The 26,445-nt window shown below is 40.2% G+C and overlaps 1 protein-coding gene across 1 annotated transcript in view; it reads left to right on the top strand.

Annotated features, from left to right (window-relative positions):
- The window catches only part of ctnna2 (catenin (cadherin-associated protein), alpha 2), a 217,003-nt gene that overhangs the window by 41,257 nt on the left and 149,301 nt on the right, over window positions 1-26,445 (top strand). Inside the window, exon 7 of the mRNA XM_019876737.1 lies at window positions 13,469-13,672. Coding sequence (XP_019732296.1) covers window positions 13,469-13,672 — 204 coding nt within the window. The remainder of the gene's footprint in view (window positions 1-13,468; window positions 13,673-26,445) is intronic.

The raw sequence follows: 26,445 nt of genomic DNA, 5'->3' as shown, positions 1-26,445 counted from the left end.
GGCGGGGGGGGGGGTGGCTGATGTGGGGGCTTCAGAGCACTGTTCTGGAAAGAAGCTTTACTTCAGCCTGGTGCTTGTGCTCTGGATGCTCCGCAGCCTCCTGCCTGAGGGGAGAGGATGCAAGAGGTTGTGTGTGGGGTTGGTTGGGCCCTTGGTGATACAGTGAGCCCTTTTTTCTACATCTGCTGGTAAATATGTCTGTGGTTGTGGCTGTTCCCTACAATCTTTTGAGCAGTCTTTCCCACCTTTTGAAGAGCCTTCCTTTTCCATATGCTGGCACTGAGCATGCTCTCCACCACACATCTGTATAAGCTCCTCAAGACGCAGCTCTCCAGCTTGACACGAGAGAAATGGGGACATCTTGAGCCTTCTTTAGTAGACAGGAAGTGTTTCAGCTCCTGCATGAAATCCTCGGAAAGGTGGACGCCAAACTACTTGTAGCTGGAGACCACTTCACCACTTGGAGCGAGGAGGCGTCTGTTCCTCCCGGAGTCCGCCACTATCTCCTTGGTCTTCTTCATATTAAATGCAGGGATTGTAATTTGTCCACCAGATGTTCTACCTCCTCTCTGTACTCTGTCTCATCACGCTGGCCTGTTTATGGTGTTCCCCCAGAAAAGCAACTTTATTATAACATTCAATGTTTTCAGTTTGAATCGTATTTCTGTAACATTTTGCCATAACATCTGTGCTGTTGAAACATGTTGAATCCCAGACAAATTCGCTGCACACGGTCGACAACACCTTTAAACTAATTGCAGAACCATGCGCACTTCAAGTGCTTTGGTTCGTTAAGCGTTAGGGATTGTCCCCTTTTCCTTTTGTTTTGCATTCACATCAGTTAGTGGTGGAATTGCAATTTCTATTGTTCATGCAGATTGAGATGAATTTATTCATCTGGTTATAACAGGGACACACACAGTGCTTTGGGTTTTCGTGGTTAGTGTATGCATTGTAAATGGATAGCAGTAACATTTCATCACATTCTTTTTTTTTCTGCCTGAGACAATCTCGAAGGCAATGGAAATTGCTTTATCAATATGTACACTCCAACATGGATGTCTTGAATCACTCACTCACTCACTCACTCACTCCCTCACATTGTATTGTGCGCATTCTACAATCAAGGCGATAAATATTGGGGCATCTATACATTTCTCCTCTTTTTGGCTGCAAACACCATCACGGTGGATTTGAAATGAAATTAATCAGAAGTGCTTCAACTGCAGACTTTGAGCTTTCATTTGAGCGTATTTACATCCAAATCAGTTGAGGAATTACAGCAGCTTGTATACTGTCTGTGCCTCCTCCTTTTTAAGGGACCAAAAGAAACAGGACAAATTAACAATCGTGTATCACTTGGTTGCAAATCCTCTGCAGTCAATTACAGCCTGAAGTCTGGAATGCATAGACATCACCATATGCTGGATTTCATCCCTGGTGATGCTCTATCAGGCCTTTACTACAACTCTCTTCAGTTCCTGCTTGTTCTTTGGGCATTTTCCCTTCAGATGCTCATTCACATTCAGGTCAAAATTGACCTGGCCCTTGCATAACATTACACTTATTTGCCTTTAAAAAAATCTGGTTGCTTTCACAGTATGCTTTGGGCCATTGTCCATCTGTGCCGTGATGCGACGTCCAGTTCTGAAGTTCTGAAGCATTTGGCTGAATATGAGCAGATAATATTGCCTGAAACACTTTAGAATTCATCCTGCTGCTTCTGTAGCATTCACATCATAATCGCCCAGCCCTAACTGATGTAGGAGAATTGAACTATTTATTTATGCTTCTTAGAAAAAACAATCTGCAGGAACATGTGATCAGGGCACACCAAAAACAACAGAGCAAGTGTTCTGCATGGATTGATGCACTTGACAAATGAAATATGAATAGGAGTCGTCTGAAATAATGGGAGATGGCCAGGGGCTAAAGAAACATCGGTTTGTTTACCGTTGTACAGTAATTAGCCTTTGCCTATCTTTTTCTGATACAAACAGTAATGCAAGGAGTTGAGTCACTGGTGAATAAGAATCAGAGTTCCATGCTAGTTTTAATTGGAGCTCATAGCCCCAAGGCCAACTCTTCACCATCATCTTTTCTTTCAGCTCAGTTTGCAGCTTTCAGTCAATGTTCATCTTTATTTCGATAGATTCGTCTTGCTAGAATGAATTTAAAGATGCATGGCTAAGGCACCTATGCCTGTCCGTTTCAATTTACTTATGTCATTTGTTCATCATAAAGCATCATGTGCTCGTTCATAATATAAATAATAAATAAATAATAATAAGATATTCGCAAAAAGCCTATGTACGTGCAAAACACTTGAAATCAACACAAATTACATAATACAGAAATACAGGCATGGATTGTGGAGGGAGAGAAACAATCGTAAACTAATTCTTTTTCCCCATGTGGCCTCTGAATGGAATAAATGAAGATACAATGCCTGATCCTTTACTAATGCCAAATAGATATTTTTTTGTGTAGCTTGAACTATATGATGGCAGTTTTTGGATCATTCTGTGTAATTGTGCAGGGTAATAAAGTACATACTATATAAAGACACTACAGTATTTTTTTCACCGAATGTTTCCGTTTGCAGAGTGCTCAATTGGGATTCTTAGTCAGAGCTATGTTTTGCAAATACTGGTGCAAACCATTAAACACTCAAGAGAATTTGTTTAACCCCTCACTTATTTGGTCTTTGAAATCTGGAGCCATTAAAAAAAAAAATAATAAAAAAATCTTAGCCAGCACAAAAGTCATCCACTGTGAAACCTACAACAATAAAATCACGATTTAAATTTGTTGCGATACAGCCGCAGAGGTTTCTGGTCAAAATGCGCAACGTCAGTCTTGCACTCGTGCTTTTGATGATTTCAAGGTCACAGTGGGTTGTTGATGTATTTCATGAAGAAAACACCTTTTCTCATGTAATGAGTTGATGCCTCGCTGATGATGCCAAATCAGCATTTCTTTCATTGTCAAATCTTTGCGGCAATGAGATTGACTGCCTCTATGCCTGCCTTGCTGGCATAGTATCGTTATCGTGTTAGTTCCACGTCTTGAACTCTTATCCCTTTTCCAGTCTTTTGCATCGTGTAATGTGTGTATTGTTTCCGCTGTTTTGTGCAATTTCTCTCACATTCAACCTCAATGGCACCCAAAAGCGTATAAGTCATGGCTCAAAGCCGTAAGCCTCTTGCAGAAGTATGCTCTTCATAAGAAATGCCACGTATAGATGATAAACTTCCACCCTTTCTTAGCAATAACACTGGCTGGCTGTTTCCAACCTACATTGATTTGTATATTCACACGATTCACTTATTTATTTGTCTACTTTTTAAAAAATGAAATTAAAACTTATTTATATCAAAGATTTTGTAGTCAACTTGAGTGAAAACCATCGTTGCCTAAAAGCGGCCATTGTCTCACAAGTCAAAAAATGTGGGCAACGTTGAATGTATTGCTCTCAAATTTACTGACAGTTTCTCTCCTCACTGGTAGTGATGCGTGAACCCTTAATTTTATGAAACACTAATTCACCAGGTTGACCGCTTAGTTCATTCAGGTGGTACTGATGAAGCGGTTCATGTCGTGCTCCTGTTCTTTAACATCTTTGGACATATTAGAAAATACGAATTTATTGATCCCACACCTGGGAAAAGTTTTGATTTTAAGATCCAAAGTGAAACGTACATGTTACAGCAGCATGACAAAAAAAAGAAAAGAAAAAGTCATGTAAATAGAAAACGATTAATAAAAAGAAATGAAGAATTTATGATGTTGATGATGGTTATTATTATTTTTATTATTAAATAATATATTTTATTTCTTGATCAGAATCAGTGCCAAGATTTCATGATTCCTTCCTTGGCCCATGCACTGTCCTTCCACTAAGTTTTGTTTTTGCGTAAACCTATCACACGCACGCGCACACATATACAGATCTATATGTTATTAAGAGTTAGGGCACACACTGGTCTGGAGTCTTGTTCGTCAATGTTATAAATTGCTTGAGGCGAATTAAGCAAGACAACACTTCTGACATTGAAATAGAGTTTACTAGCTAGTATTCATCCAGCTCTAGCCACAGGCATTTTAAAAATCATGTGAAATTGATTAAGTCATAATAATGTACATTGTTTGGAGCACTGCATTCAATACAGTCTTTCTGTAAAAGTGGAATGTGTTCATATGAAGCTGTTTACTCTGTATTAAAATTTTATAGGTTAACATTGTTTTAGTTTGACTTGAAGAAAGCGTACTCTTTTTGTTGTTGTTGCTTTTTTTTAAACCACTTGCACTTCATAACAGCAATTTTACCCGATGCTATACCATATACCATTGTACATGCTTCTCTTGCGCAGACATATTTTCACTTATCCATTTTTTAAAATTGAAATCATGTGTTTTTGGAGGCTCAGAAGCTAATGAATGATGTGCTGGTTTTGAGCACAGCTGAATAAGCGAAATGAGGGAAAGAGCGATGAGCGTTAGGTTATTGGGAGGCTAAGAGGGAACATCTAGAAGAATGAGTGAGTGCTGAAAAGGTGGTTGTGGCTACAGTTTTGGGGTTATCTCTTTGCTAGGCAGAGGAGTCTAAAAAATAAATTGCAAGCATATTCATGTGCAAATTAGACACTTCCTGCCTGCTTTCCAATGATGGAGGGTGGTATGCGTCTGTCAAAGAAAACAGTGCACAGACCCCTGGTGAATTTGTCAGGCTGCTCAAAGTAGCATTTTTTTATTTTTTTTCTGACGGCATGTGTATTCCTTATTTTTACGAGACTGGGGAGTGTTTTACTCAAATTTTATACATTGTACTTACTTCACACACCGCACAGAAGATTGATAATTTGCCAATCTTTTTAGAGGACGTTGTAATGAAAAGCGTCTCTTGACAGCCGAGCCAACGCATACTACATATAACGAATCTCACCAGAAGGCTTTGATTTGGAAGTCATGAAAATACATTGATCTCTCATATCACTGTCCTGTAGCTAACTTATTGTATGCATCCAGGTAATAGTCAATTGCAGTTATGCCTGCAGTTCTTTATGAGTTGTACAAGGATGAAAGTTTGACACACGTTCAGAGATGGTCAGAGTCTATCAACTGCTGTATAATAAATATTATAAAGACAGTTAATCATTCTTTGATGACAACTTATAAGCAAGTACACAAAGTAAGCAGAGTGGGTTGCTGAAGTCGCTTGCGGCCATTCTTCTAGTGAGGGTAAAAAACAAAAGTTCATCTACTGCATATTCCATTCAGTATATATTCTATTCTTCTTTTATCAATGATGTCGACTTATTGTCGCTTTGGGCAAACAATATTGTACAATGGACCCATTAAGGGTTTTCATGTCATATTATTTCTATAGTCATGATCCTACAGTTGCTTTTTTCATCATTTGTACCCATTTTGGTACACAGTTATAGAAAAAGCCAAAAGAACTCATGTTAATCATTTAGAGCAGTAATTCTCAACTTGTGGTTTGGGACACAAAAGTGGGTTGCAGACCCATTTTGTGTGGGTCCCAAACAGCTAGTAAAAAAACTACATGAGCCATATTTTCCCACCGATAAGCCGCTATGTTTTCCCCACTCCTTGAACCCTGTGGCTTTTAATGTGACTGGGGTTTTTTTCCCCATGATTTTAGTGCCGAGCTTCAAGCTACCAATAGATTTAGCCATAGTCTTGTCACATCTGACCAATGGAGTTTGAACAAATCACAGTGGACCAATGAAACTGTCCGACTTGACCCTCAAACTGAATATTCATCAGCCATTCAGTGGAGTGCACACACGTAAGTGAAGGCAGTGTGGGCTGCCTGAAAGGGAATAATGTGCAAGTTTGTATGTAAGGTGCTACTGAGAGTAAAAATAAGCAACTCGAGTTGAGTTTAATGATCATAGGGAACAAGTGCCATAAATACAGCCATCTTTGCACTGCGACACTCGTCTCTCTGTCGTTTATTTGGTGACCAAGTCTCACAATCGCTGGCAACAGGCTACACGACAGCAAGTCCAACCATGGAGCAACATATCCTCATGGACTGCAAAAGGGCATCATTGTGAGATTGTGAGAGGTTACGTTAATGACGGAGGAGGAGGGCGGATACTTAATGTGGAATCTCTTTAAAGAGTTTCTCTGATATGTTTCAATACAATAGCCGTTACTTCTTCCGTCAGCCCCATTAGGTCTCAAGGCAAAGCCGACATTTACTTTCCATGTCATCACTACCTCGGCACTCCCATGCTTGCATTTATGTGAATGCTACCGGGGTGTTTAAAGCCGAGCTCCAGCATCTGCCTGAATCATTTTTATGCACAGCTTGAGGCAAGGGACATCATAACCCCACTCTAACCACGCTCCACAGTTCCCTCGTATTCTCCACTTATTAGGATGTAGTCAGATAAGGCGGTGTCATATTGTGCAGCCTTCCCCACCCATTTCAGTGGAATCTTTTTCATGCCAAATGCATATTCTTTTAATCTGTGTGTAATAAAGTCACTCATAGTAAAATAAGGGTAAACATAATCTAAACAAATCACATTAACAAAATCGTTTGCATATGGCCACAGTGCTGTACTGCACATATCTGGTGGTGATGCCCAATTAGCTGAGTACTTTCACACTTCATCATTGTCATTTTTTTTTCTGACCAGTCACACAACAATCCCCAAAAGTAAAAGGCCCACTTGCGTCAGCTGACGGAAAATCTGTGAGTACAGTACGTGATGTACACACATGATAAATATGGTTGCTGAATTGTTGGCCCTCTTCCATGAAAGAAAGGAAAGCAGGCTGTGGTCATAGTAATAAGTGGAGTATAGTAAGCTAGTAAGGGTAGCACGGTGAATACGCGTTTAACACATCTGCCTCACAGTACTATATGGTAAGGTGCTGTACTTCCAAATTTTGGACCACAAAAACAGACTTATTGCAATGGACAATAAAAACTGAATTTAATGAACAAAGGGAGCACGTAGCTCATAAAATACCATATTGCTGGAAGCAATGAAAAAGGGAGCATGTGATACAAGATTAACAGTATTGGTAAATGCAACAAAAACCAAAATCATTGAAGCTCGACACAATAATTACTTAGGGATGCACGGCAACTGCTTTTTTTCTCTCCAATGATACTGATAACATTCTGTTGCTCCAAATTGAAACTGATAACCGATAGGTTTTTTTTTTTGGTAAACTCCTCACTATCCATATACATGCACATTGAGATATGCATATTTATATATATATTCACCTTATTCCTAGGCCCCATGAGCATTTGTGTGAATTATGGACGTGACTTGGTAAATGGTCGCGCCTGTACACTTTATATGACAGTTTACGGACTTAAACAATATGAGAACTGTAGTTGTCATTTGACACAAATCCCCTTGTTTCAGGTGTAAAAAATAAAATTCTTTCGCATATCACCCTAAATCAAATGATATATTTTTTTCTGTCGCTGTGAACATTTACAATTCATATGAATTAAACACCTTTTATTTCATTAGTGAATTAACTTGAGAAAATGGTGCCCACTGACACACCCCACAAAGCCATCACATTGCAGGTCTGGATGAATTTGAGACCAGGCTGCCTCAATATAGGTAGCCTCTTCACTCGAGACAAAGAATAATAATAGTGACTTGACTTCTCACAATTTGTAGGATTTTCTGTGTGATGGCAGAAAGATGAGATGGAGATAGATTTGCAACAACCAATGGAAGCATGGAGCATCTTTCTCCACTTAGCTAGCGCATAGCTACTTGTCAAGAAATGTCCTTTCTCAAATTGTAAGCACAATTAAACACTCGATGAAATCCCTTTAGACCAAAAGTGAATACCTGTGCGTTGAAAAAAATTACCTTATATATATATATCAAATCCTTCTTGAAGACAAACTATTGTCATCTGCAGGAGAAATATCTTTTCTCCTTCAACAATCAAGTTTAGGCTTTTTGATTCACATTTTATTACGGGAGTCGCCATTACGATGTCCACGGGCCCCAGGTAACCTTCAAGGGCTACATGAGTAGCCCGTAGGCTTTTTCTAGATATCATGTGTCCTGGGTACTAACGTTTTTGTCCAGGCCAGTTTCACTGTTTTTTTATTTTTTATTTTTTTTTTAAATCGGTTGGACCCCCCCCCCCCAAAAAAAAACAAACACAAAAACAGTTCCCAATTTTATTTTAATTAGAATTCTACATTCAAGTTAATTTAGTGACCATTTTGACATTTTCTTTTCTTTACCTATTAATATACCGGTAGCCTTTGGGACACAATGTGGAAAGGGCATCAAAAAGTTGTCGTTTTTTTTTTTTTTTTTTTTTTTGTGTGGTGTAAAACACGAGAAATCTGTCTGTCTGTCACGCCGGGTCAGACAACAGGACTCGTGATATTGCATTTTTACTTTTGCCACAGCTATTACTGGAAGGTCAACAGGTGGCAGACAAGTATCAATACTTTGCCTTCCCACAGTCCTGGCCTTCAGCTGTGAAGTCAACTGCTGTGCCTGAGCCAATTTTAACACAGCTATCGCAATTCTCACACGAGACAGCCTTCATCTGTTGCAGCCTCTCAAAAGTTTCGATTGACGAGCACGTCCTTGTGCTTCAAAGTGTGAGTGTTGTTTTGGAAAGGACACATAACCTCCTACCACTTTCTCAGAACAACATCAAACCTGGAGCATTGCTTTTGCCCGAATAGCTCTTTTAACATTATAATATGAGCTTTATTAATATGTTTTATTAAACATCTGTAAACAGAGCAAGATGTGCCTTCCACAAAGATAATTCTCTTCTCATTAGAACAGACCTATGACACAGAGCTGATTCTCTCTTATACCGAGGCCACTATGGAGCTCTACTATCATGCAGGACGTCATAGGGAACAACAGCATATTCTGACTCACAAACAGGAACAGTGAGCATGAAAGGAAAAAGTGCATATATTTTGCTTCAGCATTTGGCCTGTTGTGACAGTCATTCCAAAAGAAGGGCCACCAATCTGGGAGAAAGCATGCGAGCCAAATCCTCCAGTGTACTGCTTACACCACAAAATAATATTGTTCATTAAAAAACAAACAGAACAAAAAAATATATATACACGACCACAATAATAGTCTTTAAACTTGCCCTATAACCTTTCTTTCGCTTTTACTCACTGGCCTTAATGGCTACAGCAGCCAGCTGCTGATGTATTATGATACAGTACACCCCATTTTCAGTAAATAGTCATACTTTTGGCTACTTGCAAAAGATCAGATGGTCAAAGGTGCCATCACCTTGATATTTGAGAATGTCTTGTGCAGTCTGCCTCCGGATCACCTTAAAGCCAGAGACACCAAATGTTCCCGTCCATTTCTGTCTGGGTTCACAATCCCAGTCTTGCACCAGCAAGAGTGGGCAACCATCATCCCTTAGGTGGGGAGTCACCAGCGTGGTGCCCCCCGCGAGGACCACATGAGTATCCTGCGGGGCCGGTCCCCAAAGTAGAGGGAGGGGGGGGCGGAGGGGGAGAGAGAGAGAGAGAGAGAGAGAGAGAGAGAGAGAGAGAGAGAGAGATTTACCCTCTCAGGTTCTGCGTTTTTATGAAATGTGGTTTATATATGAGCACCATGTTATTGCAGCGTTCCATGGGTATAGACAAAATATACTTTAGTGCATCAGAGTGCATATAAACAAACATCGAGGCAAATGTACTTTTGACTTCTATTTCAATTGGTGCAAGTCTTAGCGAGCATCTTTGAAAACAGTGTTTTTGTCAGGGGTAAGTGTTTGTTTCTTTTGCAAATACAAACAGGAAAAATGAGATAGCTTGCAGTGCTAACCCACGGGAAGACTTTTGGCTAGCACAAATAGGAATGTCACGTGGCCAAAGATAAATTCAGTTTCTCAGTCAAAGTCAACTGGCCTTCTTGGAATTGTATTATGCAACATACCATGAGGAAGCATATGCTCTATGGGGGATATTTCATATGTATGATAACCATGTATTTGCACTGGAAGCAGTTAGCACAGCGGTGTACGCACTCACTATTTTAGGACAACAACATTTTTATTTTAAATTCCTGCTGAGTTTCCTCTTACTAATTAATGCTGTTACCCATCTCTTTGCTCTAGTTGCATCTTCTGACTGTTTTAATGATTCAAGAATGCTTTACATTTTTATTTTAAGGGGGGGTATTTGTGTTGTATGTTTACCCCTCAGAGGAAAGTGACTTGTATTTCATTGCTAGATGCTTATGTTAAGTTCATGCACAGCTTGTAGCCACTTCATGCTTCATGTAACATTCCACTAATGTATTCTTTTATTCATAAACGTGCTCTTGATGTTGCCCCCATCGTTCAAAAACTTTCTTCAGCGTAGCAATTTTCTGACGAATATAGTTTGCCGTTGTGTCCCTTAAAATGAGCCACTTTCTTTTTCTTATTCAAAATGGTTAGTCTCCAGAGTTGTTTCAAATGGAGGCTTTGTCCAACTATCTGGACATACAATATCAACATAAAATAATTCCTCATGTTTCAATCTTTCCAGGACAGGAAGTCCTTACGTATATATTATATTTAGACATTTCCATATGTAAAATGTTGGATGAAGCTCACACGAATCAATGATGAGACTGAGTCTATCCACTCTTATTATCCATTCCCATATTTGGTAAAGTATGCGGGCCTTTTCAAAGACAGAATTTTCATTCCGTGCCAATTATGGCCGCTGGGTATAGTTAGTTTCTCCAAAGTGTGGTAAAATGAATGATATTTGCAGGGCAAACAAAAGGTACTTCTTATTCTACCGACTGTCAAATGATACTTTCACACAGTATCGCGAGTTTAGAGTGGTGACAGAGACCAATCGCTATTTTGAACTCGGAGGAAGGGATGTTTGCAGTGTCTTGTAGATGCAAGTCTTCAAATGATTGCATATTTTATGGAAAGAAGCAACCCATTCATTACTCGCATTTCATTTTCTTCTGCTTTCGCAGCTTTTTCCTCAGAAACTATATGTTGTTTTTGCTGTGTGGCACTGACAAAACACCTGCTTGTATTTGGGCTAATGGGGTGTCGACTGTGCATATGCATACATTTTCCGGATTGGATAGTGTGCCAAGAAAAAATGTCAAAATTGTTTATTTAGAAATGTATGAATGTACAGTGGACCCTCGCTATTCGCAAGGGGTAGGGACCAAGCCAGACCACGATTGGTGACTTTCCGCAAATAATTGACACTCCCCCAAAAATGATAATATTCACAATGATTGTCAATCATAATACCTTTGACCACAGATATGCAAACTAAGATCCTTTAACACTGTAATGGCATTTCCTCCACTTACAACCATCTTTAAACATCGCTGTGCTCTTCAAAATGCAGGACTATAATGTACAGTAAAAAGCTTATGGCAACTCTCACATCTCTCGGTTGTCTGCCTTGCTTGCTCAATGTACTCAAGTTGCAGTCTCGCATTCTTCCCCTTTTTGGACTTAAGATAAACGTTACAGAAATAAGAGCATTCAAAACTTCCTCTTCTGCAGCCTCTGCATGCATGAGGCTGGAAGGCTGTACCTATATGGATGTTACTCGAGAAGTGGTTTAGCGGGTCATTTGCTGTTCTATTGTGCGGAGTGCTGATCTTCCCACTGTGTTTGAACGCATCACTACTGTGGGAGGAGTGTGTGTGCATGAGTGTGTGTGTGTGTGTGTGTGTGTGTGTGTGTGTGTGTGTGTGTGTGTTTTGGGGGGGGTGTGTGTGCGTGTGTGTGTGTGTGTGTGTGTGTGTGTGTGTGTGTGTGTGTGTGTGTGTGTGTGTGTGTGTGCGCGTGCGGGCGTGCGCACGCGCGCCCGCACGCGCTCGCAAGGTGAGAGGGGGAGTTCTCAGTTTGGAACTGCTACCAAGATTGAAATGTCCCCCTGAGTCTCTGTCCAAAGCCACCTCCCTCACATAGATTCACGAGACTTCCCCTTGTGAAAACGCCAAAGTCACCTTCAGCTGCTACCTTGGTAAGGTGACCTATCATCCGTCATCATGAAGCGGTAGTTTTGAGGTTTTGTTTTTTGGAACGTACAATAATAATAATAATAATAATATTAATAATAATAATACAAATAAAGAAGTAATCAATTTACCAGTTGAACGGGACTGTTGATAATTTTGCCTCTTTTCGGTAAACTTTCAGCTGGATTTGGCCTCTCCACCTCTGATAGGCAGCTTCAACTGAATGGTCACACTTGTTTTGTGTCTCGCTTTGCCCAGCTCTTTCTTTTAACTTTTTGTTGCTAACCTGAGGTGGATCATCCGTCATAGATTAAGCGGAGCTCGTGAACCCCAAGGAAATACGTGCTTGACACCTCATTGGTCACACCTACCATCACTGAATGGTTGTTTTCCCTCACATGTGGTGACCAGAGAAGGATTTTTTTTCATTTTTTTTGTAGTTATGTTCTAATGTCAGGCTTATATTGGCATTTCAAACAAAAGCGGAAAGTCACAACCACCCCTTTAATATGTACCGCACTTGTGTTGTATAGACTTCCAAATTGGTTGGAGTATAAAACATGAATAAATCTTGTAGCTGTTATGTCATGCATGAGACGCTCACAGATGCATTGTAAATTTGCTTTCTGCATTAACCACACATTTATTGATCATGGCATTAAATATCCCATATTGTGGAGGGGGGAACGAGCAATATCGTTTCATGGTTCTCTGATGGAGAAGGACTCGAGCCATTGCCAATTACCTTGAAAACCTCCCAGCTGTTGTCAATCAAACTTTTTCCAATCTTTCTAGCCCAAGCATTCTGAATACCCTATGATCATTGGTACCTGACATCATGCTTGAATAACAATGGCATAAAGCCCTGTGGGAATGTTCTCAGTATGCCTTCATGTTCTTTTCTTCTTTACAGCTTTCATTCTTCAGGTCCTCTGTGTATTAGGCTTCAACTTGTAGCCTTCGGAAAGCTCTAATTTCTAGTGTAGATGTCTAGTGTGCTGGAGCCTACCCCAGTGGTCTTCGGGCAGTAGGCGGGGTAAACCCTGAACCAGTTGCCAGCCAGTCGCAGGGCACAGAAACAAACAACCATCCGCGGCCACAATCACACCTAAGGACAATTTAGAGTGTTCCGTTAACATGCCATGTATGTTCTTGGAATATGGGAGGAAACCGGAGTACCCATTGAAAACTCACGCACGCACGGGGAGAACATGCAAACTCCACACAGGAAGGCCGGAGCCGGAATCAAACCCTGCACTATACATTCTATATATATATAGAGAGAGAGAGAGAGAGAGAGAGAGAGAGAGAGAGAGAGAGAGAGAGAGAGAGAGAGAGAGAGAGATAGATAGATTTTTTCCACATTCTTTATGCTATCCTTTGCTCTTGCTCTGGTTCATTAAAACATCAAAAAGAATACTCTTCATTCTTCTCTCTGTTTGCTTTTACAGAACAAGATAATCCTGGACCCTTTGACATTTAGCGAGGCTCGTTTCCGGCCTTCTCTGGAGGAGCGCTTGGAGAGCATCATCAGCGGTGCCGCATTAATGGCAGACTCTTCATGCACACGCGATGACCGACGTGAACGCATCGTAGCTGAGTGCAATGCTGTTCGACAGGCCCTCCAAGACTTGCTGAGCGAGTACATGAACAATGTAAGTGTTGTCAGATTTAATTCCCATTCCCATTACGTCTATAATGCGATACCATTCTGTCATCACAGCTTGACATAGCACAGCATTTCATTTCTGATTTGGAAACTCAACTTATGCTGTCGCATTTCTGGTATTTTAGGAAGGGCAAATGTGTAGAGTCTAACACCAACGCACTTCACTTAGTCTTCCTTCAAAACATTTTTGTGCTCAATGGAATAGTCAATAGATAGAGACAGAGTGCGTTTAAATGCAGTCTCACCGGATGGAAACACAATTCCCCTCTTTCTATTGACTAAATATTGGACAAGGTTCCTTTTTCACCGTCTGCAAGTGGAGAACTAAGCAAACCAAAGACACACAGGCTGGAATGTACAAAGGTAGTGTGCTCCTTTGGACATGAGTCAAAATAAGGGGGGGGGGGGGCTGTACACAAAAGAAAGAAGCTCTGATCAGTTTAGAGGTCCAGTGCCTTGCTTGCTGAAGTACAGCAACACCAGTGTTTATTGTTTGGTCTGTGGAGTGCCCCTTTTACGCCCAAAATCCAAAAAGCTGTTCATGGATAAAGTGTTTTAGAGTAGAAATCCTTGCAACAATGTGCAAACCCACATCGCACAAAAAGGGTATTATACTCTACAAAGGTTAACATTGCTGCTGGATTCCTTCAATGGACTCAGTGCAGTATCCCAGTATCCCTGTTCAAATTATTTTGTCAATAGAATGTACGGTCCATACTTAGTGGGAATATAGAACCCTTCTCATTCATTGGACTCGTTTAGTAATGCATAGTGTCTTAAATTTTGAAAGTACAGTATCACTGTGGCCATCCTATGTGCGTCAAGGCATCAGCAACAACAGTCCAATGTGTTTGTGATTGGCATGTTTGACCGTGGCGCTGAATGTATGGGATACGATGATATAAGGTGTCACCAAATATTTGACATTTCGGTGGGAAAAACTTTAGGCAAATCTTGTAAAAATAACCTTCAATTTTTACAGAATGTTTCGAAACAGATTTTATCTTTAATTTTTAATTTGAACTGGTCTATGACCCCTTATTCCTGCTAGTATTGATAAACTCGGGCCGAGAATCATCTCAGCAGTCAATAATGTTACCAGAGACATGCTACAGCATGTTTGGTAAGAAATTAATTACCGACTTGACGTGTGCTGTGTCGTAGGTGCTGCACATATTTCACACGTATTTAATCGATCCCAGAATAAACTTGTGAACACCTTAACTGGTCACTTTCAATGTGCTGCACTCAGTAGTTTTCAAGACAATCACTTTTAAAACAAAGCAACATTTTGGGGGACGCACTGCATATTAGATATAGTAGTGTTTTTCAAACTTTTTTGAGCCAAGGCACACTTCTTTCATTGAAAAAATCTTGCGGCACACCACCAGCTGAAAATGTGAAAAAAAGCTTATTTTAACAATTATCGTGTTATATTTTTGCTATAACCGTTTTTTTTAAACATTGAGGAATGGCGTTATAACAGCTTGAATTGGAATCACATAAACACAAAGAAAAAAAGTGTTTTATAATCTTTCATTTTTATTGTTTTTTTTTTTTCTTCACCGTCATCCTGTATTCATGCGTCACAAATTCGCTTGTCTCTAGTTTTAACACAAGGCAAGTAGCTGCTTCCTAGCGGTATGGAAGGGTACTACACGAGTACTTTGCCGGGCGATAGACCGCACAGGCATACAAATTGGATATTTTCCCACGGCACACCTGACACTGGTGTGCCGCGGCACAGGGTTTGAAAAACACTGAGGTATAGTATATTTTAAACAACAGAATTCGATTCTTGATTATCACAGCACAGATTTTCACCAGTGCTAATCAGGTAACGTGGGTTTATAATCACATCACACGAGCAGGAACATGCAGTTGATAAACTGCTCCATCTCCTTGTACTATGAATATCATGCCAGTAGTCGTGCTAATTACAGTCTTAATTATGCTTTATTGTAAACAAGCTTGGCAGCATTGCAAGAGGTTATTAATGTTAATAAGAAATGTAAGCAACTGATTCCACTTTTTCCAGTGCCGCCTAGCATCCAGAGGCAGCATTTTTTTTTTTTTTTTTGCAGGAAGCTTGAACCAAAGCACAAGGTTAATCAATGTGGTAGCTGGCCATAATTTAGGTTCAAGTGACAGGAGAATGTCCATACCTGTCTTAGCTGCTGGTGATCTGTGATTGGTGACAGCATGCCTGGCTCCCTGGCTGGTGCTGAATCATCAGGAGCAGCTGATTTAGTTAGGGCAGCCCAGACAGGGCCAATCTATCAATTGATCTAGGGAGTAATGCATTACCAGACTGGGTCAAGGGAGCTTGGGCAGAATATAGCCATAGCCAGAAGCCATGGCAGGTAAAAGGGGCAACCGGGCAGCTCTGTAAGCAGTACCGAGAAACGATTTAGGGAGTGTGATCGTGAGCACACTCATCTCACTGTTAGCTGGATGTGGCACGTAAAACCAAACATGGGTGGGGCGGTAGACTGATCATTAGAGGAAGACGGACAGTCTTGTCCCCCCCATGGAAGTCACCATGCAGAATGCTCAATCAACAATTGAGCCGACTTATTCCATGCAGTCACAGTATGTGTTGTTGTGCGTTTATGCTTGCCTTCATGAAACACCAAGTAGGAAAATGTGCTATTCGTGACGAAACATAAATGAGAACCACAAGTGAGACATGCAAAGTTGTGGAGGAAATGCTTGGCCATGACCAAATTATTGCTTCGCTGACCTCAAGTGTTCTCAAAACCGAAGTGTTTTTAGACAGTCTTAAAACTGTTAAAAGTACTCTTCCACTCGGTGAATTTGCCATTTCTACATTTTAAAATGGATTAACCCATTAAAATGTCTGTTTTTTTGGCTTTGGTTTAAACAAAGGGCTGGAGCTTTTGTCTGGCACAATGGCAATGCCCCACTTTTTTTTTTCTTAACTACAAAAAGAGGGAAACGATTAAGTGCCCACATGAATGGTAAATCACCGTGCTGTATAAATAAGAGGTGGTGAGGTACATTGCTGCAGCATTCCCATAACGATGCAGCACGTAGCATTTGTGTCATTGATCAACAAAAAAAAAAAGGTTGCCGAAGTCAGTGGTGCAGTATCACTGCTGCAGTTTAAAGGGCTCAATATTTGATTAAAGATCCTCTACACAGACACATGGCTGACGATTGTACTAAACTTGAACACAGAGCAAGCATAGATTAGTCAGATAATCATCAAGTACTGACAAAATGATTTTGTAATATTTCACTGTAATTATTACACCGAATTTAATGTAGTGTACGTCATATTCTATCATCTCTACCTGCACTTTGATTGTAATACCGTTTTTTTTTAGACAAAAAAAAACTATTCTAGTTGTTTGTTTTTTCTCCTTGGTTTCCCTACCATCTATCCAGTGGCTGATGTTCGAGTTGTGAACCTGACCTCACTTCTTAGAGGGTAGAAGATTTACAAACAGTAATAGAGAAGCCAGAAGTGTGTGTTGTTTTTTTTTTTTTAATTTGCTCTCGCTTTTCTCACTCAACTGTTTTTTTTTAATTGCAACCATACCATTCATGTTGACATGGCCTTTATAAAAATGTTGTCAAGGTCGATATCAGCCAATTCGAGTGCACAGTGATCTATTATAATACAATGAAATTGAGAGGACTGGAGCAGAAGGTATACAGTGTCTCGGGTGGGAGTCTTTGTTCATCATTTGACTGTTTTCACAGCGTTTTGCTTTTTCTGACATATTTGTCATGATTCTTCCTGTTTTTGTCATCTGGTAGTCAGGGCTGTTTGGTTAACATGGAAACACAGCAGTCGTCCCATTCGCTAACTCTTGATATGATTCCCCCTGGAATATATTGGTTACATTCGTCGTAGACAAAAGGTTCTCAATTAATCACAGTAAATGTTGAGAGTAAGTCTTTTTAACATTTAACCATCAATCTCATACATGTTTGAAGCAATAGTCTTGCTTCTCTGACATACATTTTGACTTAACACATCTTGCATGATTTTCTTGTTCCGTTAATTTATTCTCATTTTCCTGCTGGATGCACATTACTGGCCCTCCAGACTCGGAGACCCAGCAATAAATCACAGGTTATCCACAGCATGCTATCACCTCCCTCTCATCTGTCAACACCCAATGCACTATTCGACAAACTGCAATCCACTGGGCACACATATTCACTTCCCACTTTGAACAGTTTAAAATTCTTTTCCACTCAAGGCTGGATCACAATTATCTAGGATATGCACATATTGAACATATAACTCACACAGGTTTTATTTCGCTCAAGGGTCAGGGATTTAAATGTCTGTCTCATAATCTGAAGATTATCAATTCCTGCAACTTGCTCCGAGCTGATTCATTCTTCAGATTCAATGAAAACCCACAAATGTAATTTTTGCATTTGACAATCAGCCTCAACTGTGTTTTGACGCTTATAACCCATCAATCCATTTTATTTTTTATGGCTACATGTTATGGGCTACATTTATTGTAAGTGAAACGTGGCAAGAATGTTGGAAAAACATGCAGATTGATTTTAGAGCAGAAGTAACGTTTTTTTTTCCTCTAAAGTAAGTAACAGTTTCACTCAAAAAAGTACAATATTTTATTTTTTGTGTTTGGCAGTAGCAGCATGACAAAGACATTACTAGTTTAACTACATTTGTCAGTAACATAGTTTTAGCATTTACTGTTTTTTCAAACCGAATTTACTTCTAAACCTTCAATGCGACTCTTTTCTTCGACGTCACACGTGACGTAGCTATTCTCCTGCTGACGTCTGCTGCAAATGGGGCCTGCGAATTCAGACGAGCGGTATGGATTACGGAAACTGCGCAAATGTATACGAATAGCAGACGAGGGGGCAAAGGTCCGCTCATCTTGTCAGTCCCTATGGCCATATTGTTGTGGTTTATTTCAATTTAAATTGTTTGATTTTTATACTTAACAGCTAGCACACGCGGTCCAGTTACTGTATGTTAGTAACAACAACAGTGTGCCGTGAATGTATTATTCCAACACATTGATACTGGTGGGAGGGTAGTGTCTATTTTATTCTTTTTTTTTATGACTCTTTTAGTCTTTTGTTAGTTTTATCCTTTATGTAACACGACAACATAATCATGCAGGGAGGATTTTCCAATATAGTGGAATGAACTTTTTGTGAACTCTAAAAGACTTCCAAAATTAGATGAACACAATGTTTCAAATGGAGGACTGCCGCTGCTTGGCTGTGATCAGCAGGCCGCCGACTGAGACCCATATACAGACGCTTACACATATGCAAGATTGGCAATAAGGACGAGACACCTGCAGATAGAGGAAAGTCGCCAAACTCCACTTCACACATAAGCATTGCCAGGCAATTGACGCAGGCAATTTGCACAATTATAAAACTGAAAAAAAAACCCAACAAATAAGGACATGACTTTGAGCCCAATATCAATAAATCAACACCATTATAATACATTTTTAAAATGCTTTTTTTTTCTGTACTGTAGTTTAACTCCTTTTGCCATTTTATTCTCGATTACCTTGAGCTGCTGTTTTCCGGTTCAGTGTGATGTTGACGAACTTCATGTAGAATAACATGTAGCTTATCTCGTTGCATTTCCAAGTTGCTTGCCGAACACTCTCTGTTACAATTAAGTCTTAATTTATGGGAAACAAGAAACCCAATCCTTTGTTGTTATTGGGAGCACACCCATATCAGAACACCTTGAACACCCACCCATCATCATCTAGGATTCAGGTGATTGAAGAAATGAGACTTTAATTGGGTTTAAAGGTCATACCAGGAGACCCGATAGAATTATCCAGGAACGTATTAATGCAATAAAAGCTTTCAGATCTGGCAACTCTATTGCATTAGAATGCTGCCAGCTCTTCTACTGTGCCCCTCCCCACTCTCTGCAATGCCAATTCCCTTCAAGGGCTTGCTGCTTTGAGTAGCGCAAACGTGATTGACATTGATAGCTTGATCAAACTATAGAATCAACTCTAATATCATTAAGTAGGCGGACATGCAAGCAAAGACCTGGGCTGTAACTGTATTAACTGCTACATATGTTAGGGTTATGGATCCATAGAGAATGCAGGCCACAATTCAGAGAATTAGTGTTCGCATTTAAATGCTTTCTTTGATGTCCTTGTACTACCTTAGCAGCCTGTTCTGTTCCACTATACTGCATGTCTGTAGATGTTTTTACAAGTGGTAAGGACAGGCTTGACAACATTTTGGGTACTTGACAATGAAACCGCAACCTCAAGAGGTGTGAATATTTATTTATTTATTTTTTGCTCGCAATAAAACGGATCAAACATCCATCCGTCCATCCATTTTCTAACCCACTTATTCTCATGAGGTTTGCGGGTATGCTGTAGCCTATCCCAGCTGTCTTCGGGCAGTAGGGGATGCACTCTGAACTGGTTGCCAGCCAATCGCAGGGCACACATAGACAAACAGCCATTCGTGGTCACAATCACACCTAGGGACAATTTAGAGCTTTCAATCAACCTTGCATGCATGTTTTTTTTATTTTTAATGTGGGAGGAAAGTTCCTAAAGAAAACCCACACAGGCACGAGGAGAACATGCAAACTCCACACAGAAAGCCGGAATCGAACCCTGTACCTTTTACACCCCAAAAAAAACTTGGTACTCGTTCGGCGCCAGGTCCAATGCTGTGCTTGGTTGGTGTTTAATGAGTTCTTTTGAAGAACGTATTAGGTTTACCACTGGCAAAGAGCCAAATAGGAGCTATGTCATTACGCCATCGTAAGGCGTTCAAACATCGCTGCTTACATCGACGATTACCCAAAAACGCCTGTGCTCTTTACCCAATATTTTCCATGTGAAGTTCTTGCAACAACAATGGAGAATCAGGTCCAATTTATCCTAATCTATTGTATTTTGCAAGCCTACAGGAAGCTGCATCGCCAGAGTCTGGCCCAACAAATAATTCCGGTCGGATTAAGCACCCGTTTCAAACACCAGAGCTAGAGCTAGAGCCTATTTCGGTGGTGGAAAAAGAAAACAGGTGCTAACCTGGGCACTTGCCTGGAACTAGCACTAGCACAAGTGAGGTCGAAAAACGCCATGTGAGGCCGACGTGCTCACCAGTAGACCATCGTGCCGCCCCCAGAGCAAACGTTTTTTTTTTAATATGTACTATAAATTACATATTTTCTCATTGCAAATGAAATACTTTTTAACACATATTCAACAGTGTTATTGAGATTCAACATGAACATAAATACTGTCCCTTTTTTTTTAAACATTCACGTTGATGCCAAGACATTACATTGGAATAACTCACTCACTCACTGACTAAACAGATACAACATATACCATTATTGATCCTTAGGCACCCTCAGTTTTTCAAAGTAGCTACTTTGCAACAGAATAAAATTTCGTTCCATACTTCTTATTCACAGCAGCACAAAGTCATCTGTGTGTTTATGAATAAAGTAATTACTTTGATAAGCATAGATAAAATGAATACAGAATGCATCAGTGAGGCCTCTGGATGATGCATGCCTGTACTCTTGTGAATGTATGAGTGACTGTGTCAAGAGAGAATCAGTGGGAGCTGTGATATTTGAGAAGGCTTCCGAACCAAATGACCTTTAACAGGAATAGCTTGTTGTTGTGTCAGATCACAATTGCTATACACAACTCAGATCTTGCATGCTCTTTTGGAATTCATTATTGATTTTTGCTAGTGTTTTGCTCTGTCTAAAATACAAAAAAGGTGATTTTATGCATGATCTGTGTTGATTAACCTCTTTAAGAAATCTGCAGCATATCATGCCAACCTAACTCAATCACGCTCACGCGCGCACACACACACACACACACACACACACACACACACACACACACACACACACACACACACACACACACACACAGAGTAACATCGAGAAAATGGTGATATAAAGTACCGATATTTCACCAATATTGCAATGCCATTGTGTAGTGTGGTCAAATGTGCTATGGTTGTTGATGCGGTGTGGCACCAATGTCAAAGAACCAGGCTCTCTTTGTGGTTAGTATCCTCAGATTTAAACTTGTATTTTGTCTCAAAGCCTAATTTATGGTTGCACTCCTCTAAATGATCTGATATATGGAATCAGAATTACAATTGTTCCGAGATGCACAAAGTTCACCGGAATGGGGCCAGCTTGTCGGTGTTTTTTGTTGTGGCACTGCATTTTAAACAGATTTAATCGGATCAAATCTGTGTTGACCAAACTCCTTTTCTGAATTACCTGATGTATGGGCAGCTATTTTGGGATTAAAAAAAACAAACAAAAATCCATCCATTTTCTGATCCACTAATCCTCACAAGGGTCGTGGGGCGTGCTGGAGCCTATCCCAGCTGTCTTCAGGCAGTAGGTTGGGTACACCCTGAATTGGTTGCCAGCCAAACTCAGGGCACACATAGATGAAGAACAATCCACACTCACACTTCGGGACAATTTAGCTCCATTAACCGGCCACGCATGTTTTTGGAATGTGGTAGGAAACCAGAGTACCCGGGGAAAACCCATGCAGGCACGGGGAGAACATGCAAACTCTACACGGGAAGGCCAGAGCCAGAATGGAACCCTGCACCTCTGCACTGTGAAGCTGGCGTGCTAACCAGTCAACCACCGGGGTGACTGTTATTATCAGCTTAATTATATTTTTAATAGCACCCCCCTGACCGCGGCAGAACTGCTGTGTGTGTCTCACACAGATGCACGATGGGGGAGTGAACAGCTGTCCCCAAGTGACCTCTTTGCAGTGGCCAGTTTAAATTATCTGCAAGTGAAGGTCTTCTTGCAGTTCCTGATTAACGTACTTTGCGTGTGACGATCTCCTGCACCGACTCCACCTAGTCTGTTATGCTTCCGCCGTGTATGTAGACCACGCGCCTCTCCTGCGCTGAACAGAAAGGCAATGACTTTGTGAATGGTTGAAACTGGAGAATGATTGGAAGTGGGCTTGGTTCATAGTGTGTTGGTCAGCGTTCCATTTCTGTATGAAAGAAGTACCCCCTCAGATTTCTGTAAAGGGTACCTTTTCATCAGGCTGACAAGCGATAATTGTAACGGACCGTTACATTTTCCATGTTTGTTTGAAGGAGTGCCTTGCAATTTCATTTAGGTTATAATGTAATAGTGCACTCATTGAATGTAGAAAATATCAAATTTAGCAAATGATAATCATGGCTTTTACCAGGTTTTATTACAATTAATGATATTACTGTTCCATAAACTGTTATGGCATTTGACAAGTGGTTGTCTCGAGTAGTCTGAAAATACTCCTCTTTGGTATACTCCACTATACTACAAAGATGACCGGAAATGGAGCATGCCCAAATTCTGAACAAACACTGCATCCAGTGGAAGTGTGTGGTTTCCAGTGAAACTGTAGCTGCCAGATAGTTTAACCTTTCCACAGGCTTGGTTTAGCACATTGAGACTCAAGCAGCTGTTTAGCACTGCTGAGAGAAAAAAGTGTGTTTTGTTTGGCCTTCGTGGAACTGGTGAGATATTTTGGTTGCTGTTGAAATTGAAACAACCCTTGCAGGACTCGCGAAGCATGCTGGATATTTTCGGATTTATGTTAAAGTCTTTGTGGGGTCTTTAGTTTTAACACCTCACATTACTCATGTTTTATCATTTTTATTTTGCTAAATTCCATGAAGGCTTCAGTCTTTGAAATTTGACGGCTAAAAACAGCAGTATTTTATTCTGCCACATAGCGATTGTGCTTCAATTTTTTTTGCAAATTAAGAGTCTCTGAGCAAAACACTGCAAATAACTGCCGTACTTTGTTTTCCTAGTTTGGCTGATCCTCTAATTTATATGAAGGAGCGCATTGTATATCTTCCCATTGCCTAATCGTGCTGACTTTCTGTGCATTACACTCACCTTCTTTCCAAAGGTGGTAATGCACCAAAAGTATTTGCCAACTGCCAAGAAAATATCAAGTAGCCATCATGCATTGCATGCTGAAGAAGGTGGCAGTAATGCATCAAAAGTACAGTATATGCCAACCCCCAAAAGGACGTAGAAGAAGTAGAAGATGAAGAAGCAGTTGTCACGGCAACTAATTCTGAAGTAAATTAGCTGCTGCCACCGCTGACATGCGTCCACAATAAGGATTTAATATTTACAGCTGCAAAAGTCCCAATAACCAACCAGTATTTTACTTTTGGCCACGATGCAATGCGGGAGAATCCACAAAGTAAACCAGTTTGAACTAAAAAGACAAATAATATCTCCCCAAAAATTAGACTTATATTCTGGAGCGACTTACGATATGTTTTTTTGTTTGTTTGTTTGATGTTTGTTTTTTAATCTTCATGATGCATTTTATGGCTGGTGCCACTTATACTCTGGAGCGACTTAAAGTACAAAAAAATACGGTAACCTTTTAACCAAAGGTCTAAACTGTATGTGCCTAATAGTGTGTCGATGTTTGCATGAGTGTATGAATGTCTTTCTCTAAATCCAACAATTCAATATTTATTGCTGTATAAGACACGGTGTTTCTCAGTCAGTAACTTTGGTGGGCTTCAAATAACATGCCTTTGGAAGCCTAGCAAATGGAATATGAATTGTCTGGCTTTATTTTGGAATATACCTACTGCGGAATCAATCATATTACAAAGTTACAGATCCCTCAACAGCTCTTTTGATTTATATAGCATATTAAATGTATTTCCTTGCTTAATACTGTTATCATGCCTTCTCATTCCCCCCCTTACGCAGCCGTGCAACATGCTGTTTCAGTGATCCAACGTGTCAGTTTCTAGGCAGTGGGACATAAATTATTCTGCCCTCTAGGCACATGAGTTACAGTGCATATGGTGAAGATCAGATTAGGTTAAGTGAACCATACGAGGGAACGTTTGCCCCTTGCCTAAATTTATACTAGATAAGTTTAATATTTTACTTTTGAAACTTTTACCTGGTTAGACCAGTTGATAAAATGAAATGAAATAAAAGAGCATGTGCGCTTTGCTGATTGGCTCATTTATATTCTTCCAGTTTCAGATTTAGTTGGAGTTACAAGTGAGAAAGACATGAATATTAAAGGCAATCAGAGAATACTGTCAAAGAAGTCTGCATTTGATAGGCACGAGGAGGCAAGGTGACTCTGGGGTATCAGACAATCAGTAGTACAATTTAGTGCAATATTAATAATGTTTCAAAAAGTAAAGGTGTGACAATCAAAGAGGTGGGAGGCTGTAATTAAGTATTACCTTCCAATAGTTATGTCTTAGCTTTGCCTCATGGGTAGTACAAATATCAGCTCTGATATATCCAGTTGCCTGATCTCCAACTTCAAAAGATTCATTTCTTGGGGGTTCTTTGTATTAACCTGGATGGACTGCATATGACACATTGCTCATTCATGAAAACCGAAACCTTGCTGATCAAGTTATAGTGGACATCAAATCATTCTTAGATCTGTATTAGTGTGGATTCCAAGCACAAATATAAATCTATTCCACTGCCTCGGAGGAGTTCTGAGGACATGAGTGTGCTTGAACCAGTTTATGTTTTTACATTTGAAGGAAACAACTATTCTTATTTTAATGTAATTAGATAGTTATATATGTTCATAAGAAAATAGATACTACACTAGTATGATATACCTCTGACCTTCCTGTATTTCAGAATGAACAAAACAAGCCGCTCCCCCATCTCTCTCCTATTGTCATTGTGATTATGTCTGCTTGCCAAAACAGTTGTTATCTCGCAAATTTTTATTGAATAGATCTTAAAAGGAGTGTATTTTATCTACACATATTTTTTAAATCTTGCAAGGCCCATGATTTGCTGTTCTGGGTTGTTGTAATAGCAACTCAGAGCTGTCAGGGACATTAGATCACAGTCTGTGCTATAGTGCCGGCAGTCAAACCAGGACTATGCACAAAGGCAAAGCAAAACAACAGAGATCGAGAGTCAGAGTGGATACTCCACTGCTGAACCAACATGAATAGACTCAGGGGGTAAATCTAGGGGCAAAGAGCGACAAAAATGTACATAAAAATATGGGGTTAGGGGAAATCGGCAATTCGTCTAACCTTCCTTGAGGCTAGTGCAGTAAGGGAAACGATACAATTAAGGTCTATAAGAGCATTGTTCTCAAATAAGCTCCCTGAGGGTGATGACTCAACTCTGGGCTTCTCAGGGATAGTGGTCACTCATGGCCCTTAAATACATCCCATACAAGCCTCATCAAGTCTCATTTACTTATCTCATTAATTGCACCTATCTTAATTAGCAGTCCTGAAAATGTAATACAGTCATACCTCGGTTTTCGACCATAGAAGGCTGTTTTAATGATTGATTTGATGAGACTGCTGAAAGTCAGGCCCGAGTCTATCAGCCCCCCCCCCAAGATTTCAGACTTGCTATTTGGTTTTTAGAGACGGTGACTCCAACCAAGTGTTTACGAAAAACACCCTCTTATCTCTTGCTGAAAACAATTACCTCAATTTTGCTTTGGTTTAGCTGAAGGAAGTTTGGAAAGTACTGTGTAAAAGCAGTCCATTGTTGTTATCACTGATGAGATATACTTGAGCTAGTCATTAAAACCCCAACAGCTTGTGTCGCTGTGTTACACCCTCACTCTCAAATCCCTCTCAAATGCACGTCCATAGGAGCCTATGTGTGTGTGTGTGTGTGTGTGTGTGTGTGTGTGTGTGTGTGTGTGTGTGTGTGTGTGTGTCTCTGGG

Source organism: Hippocampus comes, unplaced genomic scaffold, assembly GCF_001891065.2.
Source record: "Hippocampus comes isolate QL1 unplaced genomic scaffold, H_comes_QL1_v1.1 scaffold51, whole genome shotgun sequence".
Classification (NCBI taxonomy): domain Eukaryota; kingdom Metazoa; phylum Chordata; class Actinopteri; order Syngnathiformes; family Syngnathidae; genus Hippocampus; species Hippocampus comes.
Note: the sequence above shows the minus strand (reverse complement) of the source record. Positions and strands in the feature narration are given on the sequence as shown.